The sequence below is a fragment of the Paralichthys olivaceus genome, chromosome 5 (assembly GCF_024713975.1).
Source record: "Paralichthys olivaceus isolate ysfri-2021 chromosome 5, ASM2471397v2, whole genome shotgun sequence".
Lineage (NCBI taxonomy): Eukaryota > Metazoa > Chordata > Actinopteri > Pleuronectiformes > Paralichthyidae > Paralichthys > Paralichthys olivaceus.
Genome location: NC_091097.1, coordinates 17,823,236 through 17,832,861, shown reverse-complemented (window position 1 = coordinate 17,832,861; position 9,626 = coordinate 17,823,236). Strand labels below are relative to the sequence as shown.

General features: G+C 42.1%; 1 protein-coding gene across 1 annotated transcript; it reads left to right on the top strand.

Annotated features, from left to right (window-relative positions):
* Positions 1 to 1,018: 1,018 nt before the first annotated feature.
* On the top strand, positions 1,019 to 8,463 carry hapstr1a (HUWE1 associated protein modifying stress responses a). The gene is made up of 5 exons (XM_020106536.2): positions 1,019 to 1,439; positions 2,545 to 2,625; positions 3,144 to 3,211; positions 3,307 to 3,517; positions 5,056 to 8,463. The coding sequence occupies exons 1-5, from the start codon at positions 1,244 to 1,246 to the stop codon at positions 5,370 to 5,372; spliced, it is 873 nt and encodes a 290-aa protein (XP_019962095.1). The 5' UTR covers positions 1,019 to 1,243; the 3' UTR covers positions 5,373 to 8,463.
* Positions 8,464 to 9,626: the final 1,163 nt, after the last annotated feature.

Here is a 9,626-nt window from a genome sequence, read left to right as displayed (position 1 = left end):
GAAGTGAGGCCTGCAATTAACAATGCTGTCGATTTGTTTTTCCATTGGGACGGACAACAGACAACCAAACATGAATTATTCCCTCATCAAGACCGTGTTCCTCTGTATGTTACTGGTCCAGCATTTAGCTGATCCTCATCTGCAGTGATGAAACCAGTGATGCCTGACACTGACTCCTCTTCACATCCTGTGTCAATGGCACCATCCAGTGGATAAATCCAGTCAGATGCTCTCGCAGTAGAGTTTTTTATATTGTCTGGCTCACTCTCGTTTATTTCATTTCACTAAATGTTATTCATTAGAGGTTTTTTTATAAGCTTTTTTAAAGTTAGCACATGGACTTTCCAGCCAGTTAAAGGATGCCACCTAATATAGCCCTACTGCCTATGTTTATCTTTATTTAATTTTTTACATTTTATATCTCTAGTCTTGTATTTTAAGTTTTACTCTTGCACAGTTTTTCACTTCTTTTTATTTAAAATCTGCTGTACCATAATTATACAGGCTGAGTTAGTCTAATGCACAACTTTTGTATAGCTTCAGTTATGTTTCTATAAATCTGTATTTATATTTGGCTTCAATACTCGGTGCCTCGGTTACTTGTGTATTTCAATCACCTTATACTTAAAATATGTGTATTGTGAGTGTCTCCATTAACACATACTTCTTTACAATGACTGCTTTGTAATAGTTCTGGTGGCTAGACTTTCATCTCACTGCATTGAACTTGTTCTTTAGACAAACATTTAGACCAATATAGGGAAAATATAATAAACAGTAATTATCAACACATGCATATCATTATATTATATTATATTATATTATAAACTGTGCTCTCTCGCAAGCTTTAGTTTTAGGTCATTTTGTACAGGGGTTCTTTTGTGTCAATGCTGTGACGGACGAACCGCAGCTCCAATCAAATTCAGATAAAAGACCCTAAAGCCCACCCATACAGCTGCGTGCGACCAATCACCGTTGACTTCTACAGCGATGGGCGGGACGAAGCGCATAACAGGATAGTCTGCGTTGTATATATAAACCGACGTCGGCAACTAGGAAAAACAGTGAGCTAAGCGTCTCCTCCCTGATGACACTGCTAGCATAGAGGAAGCTTATGTTACAGTGCGAAGAAGTCAAAACTGTAGTAATACCCATTATTCTCCCTCATAACTCTTTACGTAGTCCCGATTTACTCTGTTTTATAAAGATTAACAGCGCACCTCCTCGAGTTCTGGTGCGTTAAATGGAGGAGAAGAAGGAAGACGGAGACTCGGAGATACAGGAACACGGACCCGAGCACTGGTTCTCAAAATGGGAGCGGCAGTGTTTGGCCGAAGCGGAGCAGAGGGAGCCGAGCGAGGAGGAGGCCGACAACGACCAGGATAAACTGTGGCACCTCTTCCAGAACTCCGCTACCGCTGTAGCACAGCTATACAAAGGTTCAAAAATAGCGTCTTTGTCTGGTTGTTGGTCCGGTGGCACCTCCATTACAGCTGAAGCCGATGGCTCGGGGGTTAGCATCCTGGTAGTTTACCTCCCGTTACCGTCAACTAACACCAGCGTCAATGCTGCTTGGATGCTAACTAGCTTTGCGGCTAACTCGCTGGTCAGTACGGGGCAACGTTTACAGCTGATTTTGCAATACTAAATTTAGCTAGCTTGTGCTAGCCAGTGACAGAAAACAGTCGCGAACTCGAACACACCAGCAGTTTCGATTGTGAACCAACGACACAGAGATCGACTGGCACAATCCAAAAGGGTTTCCCGTGATTCACTGGGATATCTTTGTCAGTGAGCTACCTTGTTGACACCAAGTTAAAGACAGCAGCGCGCAGCTAACGTAGCCATGCTAGTAACAAAATGGCGATGGTAACAACAACCGTAGCTACGCGACATTCCCAGATGACAGTCTCTTGAACGCTGTCACCGTTACTGACTGTTACACCGGTCGCGAGTTGCTATAACAATGTACTTTAACGATGTAAAGTCCGCAGCCTGGTTGTGTGGACTTGCTTTGCAGAATATCTGGGCTGCTGAGTGAGCAGTTCTGCAACGCATAGCTGGCGTTATAATCACAAAATGGCGAGTATATTATTGGTTCGATGTGGAAATGTCTTTGGATTTGTTGTGGTCGTTGTGTTTCTCGGACAAAACAAATCACGGAGAGCTTAACTCGGCGGGTCCCTCCACGTTTGGCATGTTTGACATGTCTTTGCAACTTTACTGCTGAGGGCGCAGTTAAGTTGGTGTGTCAGTGCTTTCTCACCAAACAAGCTGCTGCCAAGCTAGCCATCTAATGTTAGCGCTAGCCCACAGTTATTTTAATGCCGAACCCTGTCCCTGCAAATGTGGATGCAAGACAAAATGGCGAATGGAAATGATCTTCACCTCATCCTCCATAATCACCGGACGGTCGCTCTTCTCGGATGTGCTGTTGTCCTCTGGTTCTCATGCGTTTTAACATCACAAGTGTGCTTCCTTGTTTTAATCATGGTCTCTCGTCACGTATAGAAACCAACCAAATGTCCCCTTTTTCTCCCACAGACAGAGTATGCCACCAGCAGGGCCTGTCATTGTGGGTGCCATTTCAGAACGCGGCTACAGCAGTGACCAACCTCTACAAAGGTATCTGCCCACATCCCTCCTCTGCCTGTCCTTGTGCTCTTGAGCAGGAGTTACTGATGTGCCCACAGCTACACATACTGTTTGTGTTTCACTCCATCAGTACAGGGCCATCACTGTACTTGTTAGTTCGGTATCTATCAAGTGGGATCTTATGGGCTCCATCTCTTACTCCTGGTTTTTTTGTTTTGCTGTTGTTAAGAAAAATGTTTTTTTGTAATTCACAATTAACAGGATTTGAAACCAGTGGCTGCATTTTTGACAGAGGATCCAAGATTATAATGTTTTGAGCTAGTGAGGAGTTAATACCCTCGGGATCTAACACACAATCTGTGGAAAATATTTACAGTAAAGTACAGAATCAAAAACTTATATTAAAAAGCACAAAATGTACGTTTACTAACAGTGTCTGGATCTGAGCCGACTCATTGTCACTGTTAAAGGTACAATATGTCAACATTTCATTTGGAATACATGATTATTGATGCTGGTTATATTTATGTTGTCTCCCACCATCGCAGAGAGTGTGGAGGCTCATCAGAGAAGCTTTGATCGGGGCATCCAAATAGGCCATCAACGCCGCAATAAGGTGGGTCTCATTCTTCCCCTGCATTTTGGAAGGCACTTCAGTTTTCCTATATCTGGACTTAGCTGCATTAGGTTTACACTTGCATTGGATTTCAGGACATGTTGGCCTGGGTGAAAAAACGCCGGAGAACCATTCGCAGGGAGGATCTTATCAGCTTTCTGTGCGGCAAAGCACCACCACACAGGAGTAGCAGGGCTAACTCCCGGCTGGCCATGGTGGCCCCTAGTCGAGCTAATTCACCAGCTGAGACCGGCTCATCTGTGGAGGCAGACCTCCAGCCCTTCAGGGAGGCCATAGCACTGCATGGTAAGTAAGATTTAGTATAAGTTTTGCTCAAAGCTTGGACACTAGTAGACATTCTAGACACCTTTAAAGAAACTTGATTTACAACAGTAGAGGCAGCTACATTGTTGGAAAGAAAATAAGTGCTGCCACTGGTGGTGTTGTCTAAGCACGAACAACAGGATGTGAGTTTGCGAGAGTAAACGAGAGTTTGTTTGTCCTCCAGCCATCGTATCTGCCACGTGTGGCTCAGAGATAAGGGCATGGAAGTGTTGGTTAGAGAAGTCCTCACCTTTTTAGACCCTCCTGTGTGTAGAGCAAACATCTCATAAAACCAAAAGTCAAGTAGATTTGTACATGCATCTGTTTCTGTTTGTAATTCAGCTGCTTTTCAACTCTGGTTTGCTGTTTGGGCAAATGAATATTCAGTACATTATCTGAAGGACCTCACATTTAAAGGGGCCATTTTAGGGTGTAGCTGAGGGTAAGGGTAGGGTTATGTCAGGCATTTGGTGGTTAAGGTTACAGATACACAAGTTCCATCGTGTCAGGACATTCAGTCTGTCTTTCTCAGTTATCGGATACCTTTTGCATTTCACCCTCGATGTTTGTGTGTGTTACGATTGACAAAATTTAAACTTACTCATGATCATTTTCTTCTATTAAGTGCATCCTTGACTTTTATAGACTATATTTCTAACAAATCTACAGGACAAATCAGTTGTGTATTTCTATAACATCACAACTGTGGCAAACACCACTGTGACATTTGTTGGGTTAAAAAAGGGAAAGCATTACAGTGAATCCTTTACATACTTGAGGACAATCAGAAGGATCTTTCATTCCTCCAGTCCAGAGATAGGAATGGTTTCTTGATTGGTTTACCACAGTGTGGTTTGAAGTTGCACCTGTCACCTCCCTTGTTAAGTCACAGGCACTGCAATCATGTGTTTTCATTGCTGCAGGAGTCATTTTGTTCAGCCTAAGCTTTGGCACAAAGTGATTTTTGTGAGATGGCAGCTCCCAAGTGCTGTTTTGTGGCAGACACCCTAACAATGCTTCTCTGAAGGAACATGAACTTCGTGACCCACGTTCTTGTTTAGGATCCAAAATAGAGACAGTGTGAGCAAATGATGTTAACAAAGGCTAGATGATCACAGAGCTGATCACAGAGCTGATTACAGAGCTGATTACTTGCTGCGTGCTTACTTAGCTACATATTAACTCTATGATAAAGAAAAGCAACATGATTTACACCTGCAAAATATGTCCTGGATAAATACAGGCTTACATGTTAACACCACTCTGATCAGAACACTGTAATTTGGGGTGAGAAAAATATGAAGATGAGTATTGGACTGGTGTATCCCTGATGTGTTTGCTTGGTTTTGATTCTCAGTTGCTACAGATATGAAACAAGACTTATCATTGTAGCGATATTGCAAAAGCATTTGACACAATGCCATGCTAACTTGAAATTGAACATCCCATTTGTCTTACTTCTCCATCCAGCGTTGCTCTTGTCTCATTCTCCTCTTTGTCCCGTCTCCTCCCCACTTTAGGTCTAAGTGGAGCCATGGCAAGCATCAGTGTGCGCTCCGGTGCCCCAGGTTCTCCCACACATGTGAGCGGGAGCAGCAGTAATGGGGGCGGTGCTGGTGGAGGTGGTTCTTCTGGCGCGGGGCCGGTGTGCCGCAGCAGGCGCAATGGGCTCCAGGACGTCGACCTGAACACTTTCATCTCTGAGGAGATGGCTCTGCATCTGGACTCTACAGGCTCTGCCTCTGCTGGAGGGGTAGGAACCAGGAAAAGAAATTCCACCCAGTGTAGTGATGTCATCACAGACTCCCCTACTCACAAACGTAACAGGATGATCTGATCTTTTGCCCGCCTATGTGTATGAGAGGGGGGGGGGAAGCCTTCACAGCCAAGGCAGGGAAAGTTGGGGTGGATGGGCTGATATGTGACAGATGCGCAGATGGACGGGCTGACGCTTCAGATGCCTGGCTGTGGAAAAGAACCCAGGTTGAAAACGGGACTGTAGGTTCTCGGTTCAGTCTAATCAGATGTTGGATGCATTATTTTCCTTGTCTCCTTTTCCGACACTATTACTACAAATCACTGCTCTGCAATCGGGACACTTTGTGTGAGAGAGACTGGGAGGTCTGGTCAACGTCACACACTCCTCAGACATCGCTACCCTGGAAAGGAGACAATGAAGGAAACAACACGTTCTGGGATGCGGACAGTTCTCAAAGGGTTGAAAATGCACTGTGCTGCTTTACAAGTAAAAGCCACTTGATCCTTGACACATTTGTGCCCTTCCCTCCCTTAACCTCACTCATCCTCACCCACCACCTTAATAAGGAAGTGAGGGCCATGATCAAATCATCTCACTCAGTGAATCAAGTTGCTCGCCAAATGTTGGACCCAGCTCTATCAGAGACTCACCTCTGTGTCAAACAACCCAACGGTTTCTTTCTGTTACTTCATCATTGCAGCTCTTAGTTGACGTTGCCTGTCTGGTGGAGCTAATTTGCTAATTAGAGAACATCTGTGGCATCATCCTGCCTCATCTGCTCGTAACCGCCCACATTTCTCTGGTTACTAGACTGACGGCATGGAACTACCAATAGCAGGCTATTGATGTTCTTATTTTCTGCTAACTACTCTGCTTCAACTGTGACTTGATTTAGTTAAGCCAGTCGCCATTTTTGTTTTAAACCACCAGTGTTAAAATTCTTTGCCACTGTTCTCTCCACCTTGTTTTCTTTCCTGTTTTACGTTGTTTTTCTTTTGTTAAAGATAACAAAGGAAAAACTTCTTTGTCGTATAGCTTCACAGACGGCCTGTTTGTTGACTGTGACGCCCTCTTCCCCCTCTACCCTGTACTTATTATAAAAGCAGCTCATGTTTTATGTGATAGTGTTATTATTCTGATGAGTTGCAATAAGGATTTTTCTGCACTTAGCTTTCACTTCCAACTCATGCAAATAAATCGGCTCTTCCTTTGTATCCAAGTTGTAGCCTTGTCCAGCCCTTAACAGGTCCACACATTGATTATCTGTTGGTGCTTAGAAGAAGTCATAACTTGTTATGATTTAGAAAAGATTTGGCTGTCGTGCACACTTCTGGTTCACTCTTTAAAAAAAAAAAAAAAAAAAAAAAAGGGGGATCAGGTTGTGGGGCGTCTGCATGTGGGCTCAACTTGTGTTCAGAGACTGGGTTTTTTCCCCCCTGACAAATAATTGAACGTACTGGACGATAATCGGTGCTGTAAACGAAGCTTAAATCACAGAAATGTTCTCAACAGTCCAACCAAACGCTGGAGTCTCTGGATGATCGGGCTGCGGTGTTTGATCGGTTGGTGGGAAAACGGTTCGCATTTTGTGTAAGGGGTGCGTGCATTAATAAGATGTGAATGGGTTTGTTGGTTTTTTTGATTTTTTTTTTAACTTGGTACAGGATGATGCAACTCTGGGCTCGTTTAGTTCTTGAAATGGTTGTTGCCTTCTGTAAAGGAGCAGAGACGGAGACACTGATATCACACGAGTCAGAGACGCGGGTATATATAGTTATTTGTAAAGTAATATTAACTGGTACTGTGTATGTGTATATATAAATATTTTAGGGTATTAACAAAAGATTATTGGAGTTAAATCTACAAAACTTGTTCGTGGAGTTGGAATATGCTTTCATTGCATAGGAAGATAACAAAGTGTAAACAATGAAATGTTGTCTAGTTATTAAAATCAATGATGGATATTTCTAGCAACGCCCTGCTGTAGTAGTGATACAGTAACTTTGACTTTCTGCCTGTAAATACCCGCTGTAGCTGACGTGTGCGATATCGATGTTTTCCCCTCTCTTTCCTGACTTGTTCACTCCCCCTTCACTTTTATAACCTGGAAAGTAGGTTTTGTTAAGTTGTATAAAAGCATGCCAGTTTTTAACCTCTGTTACATTTTGGTCACAGATTTCCTTTTTTTTCTTTCTTCTTCTTGCATTTAGTTTGGCTGTTATACTCATACATGATCGCTGGCTAGTCGGTGAAAGAAAAGAATCGGGCTGAGATTGGTTGATTCTGTCAAATGAAGAGCTCTGCATAGTTTTTTTTGTTCTTGCATAGAAGTGTAAAAAAAAATTCTGAATAAGACTGAAAATATAAACTTAATATTTGAAAAGTGAGATTTGATTTGTCTACACACAGAGAGCCTCTGATTACTGTGAATGTAGGTGAACAATAATCCACGGTCTAAATTTAAAGCAAGTTTTAGGTAGCGTCTGCTGTCACTGGTCTAGTGACTAATGCAACATAGGAAGGATCTTGAATAGGAATTTAACCCTAAATGTCACATTTATAGTCGGGTGAGTTTTAGTCTCTGGGATTCAGCCCTGCGGAGTCACCGTGGCAGAACGCAGTGAGTCTGAGGCGGCGTGAATCCTGCGGACTGACCCGACCGCCCGTCCACACACTCTTCATGAAGTCAATATCTTGAATTTCCCTTCGACACTTAACTCCCTCTCTGATTCTCCTCATTGGCGTCAGTAGCATCGCAGACTTAAACCAAATTAGTAGTTGTAACCTCCCAGTGTTTGTTGTATGACAGCATGCCATTTTTAAAGGGACGATGAGGAAGTGAGTGCTGATAGAAAAACAGAAATTCACCAGAGTTGGCTGTGGAGCAGGGTCAAACCCCCACCCCCACCCCCCACATTATTGTGGTTATGAGAGAGGGGGCACTTTGTGTTTTTTCTTTTCTTCCCCTGAGCCAATCACAGGCCTTCATTCACATTGTTTCAAGAAGTCTGACTCATGCCACGTGTCTCTGGAGCCAACACTATTATTAGCTGTTTCTTGATACTTATTTGTTTAAAAAGTAATAAATGGCTAATCTATATACTTAACATTTATTGTTGGTATGATATGTGGTTCACATTGTAAAAGAAATAAAACCATTGAGTTGCAATTGGATGGACTGTTTCATTAAAAAAGGAAAATGTCATGAGTTTAGTTTTATGTGGTTGTTCTTCTTTGAACATTCTGTTTGTTCTATGATGCATATTCATTAGATGTAATTTGGTCTTTTTAGTATATTTAATTTGTGATCAAAAGACGTCCAGAGACTCAAATCTGAACATTTCTCTCTGTTATTTAGAGAATCTTTAAATCTCAGAGTTACAGTTATTCTTTCCCTGCACTGGTCATTGTTGCAGCAGATATTTAGAAGTGAAATTAAATAGCTGAGGTTTGCATTTGAAAAACTGTGTAGCTGTCATTGAAGCTGGAGTTATTTTTTTATCCTCGCTCAAAGCACAGATGTGATTTTTTTTTATATTGAAGGTAAAAAAAAAAAATGATCAGAGGATCATCGTTCAGAGAGCAGCTCTGCTCCAGGCCACCAGGTGGAGCCAAAGGACTGCAGTAGAGTGTGTGATGACGTTGAGATGAACTCGGTGCAGGACTCTCACTAATGTTTCACAGGGAAAATAACTAATTCAAGAATAATAATAAAATCAAACTGTTATTATTACATTTGAGCAACACCAATTTTTAAAACTGAACGTTCTTTAAGAAAACTGAAAACTTTACACAAGTTTTTTTTTTTTACATTCTTTTCTGAGCAAAACACTTGGAAATGAAGGATTTGTTTGTTAGCAACATTAAGTTAAAAAATAAAAACCAAACAGATGTTTAACTTGGAAAGAACCTGTACAACTAACCTGTTCAAGTTAGGTTCAGATAGCTTTTTCAAATTTCACTTTATTTAACATTAGGAGATATTTTTCCCAGGGAATCATTTCTGGATCTCGATTTAAAAACCAGGCTCATTTAAGGGACTGATCTTAATTGGAGTTAATTAGTTGAAGCTTGGTTGAATTCGAACCTGTAACTCTGCCTTTAATACTCAATAAGGGACAGTTCACCCCAAAAATGAAAATTCACTCGTGTACTCACCACTATGCAGATGAATGGGTGGGGGGGCAGCAGCAGAATCCAGTACACGTGAAGTGAATGGAGAGAGCTTCTTCTGACGTCATGAAACAGAAAAACACACAACATGCCTCCATTCTGCTCTGGTGACGCCATCAAGCGTCTGTATGACGTCATTCACACCAAGTTTTTAGCCTA

Excerpts from the sequence above, each read along its gene's own strand:
- hapstr1a (XM_020106536.2), top strand. The coding sequence starts at position 1,244 with ATGGAGGAGAAGAAGGAAGACGGAGACTCGGAGATACAGGAACACGGA. Across the intron at positions 3,212-3,306 it reads GCCATCAACGCCGCAATAAG|GACATGTTGGCCTGGGTGAA; the intron begins GTGGGTCTCATT and ends ATTGGATTTCAG. Across the intron at positions 3,518-5,055 it reads GGAGGCCATAGCACTGCATG|GTCTAAGTGGAGCCATGGCA; the intron begins GTAAGTAAGATT and ends TCCCCACTTTAG.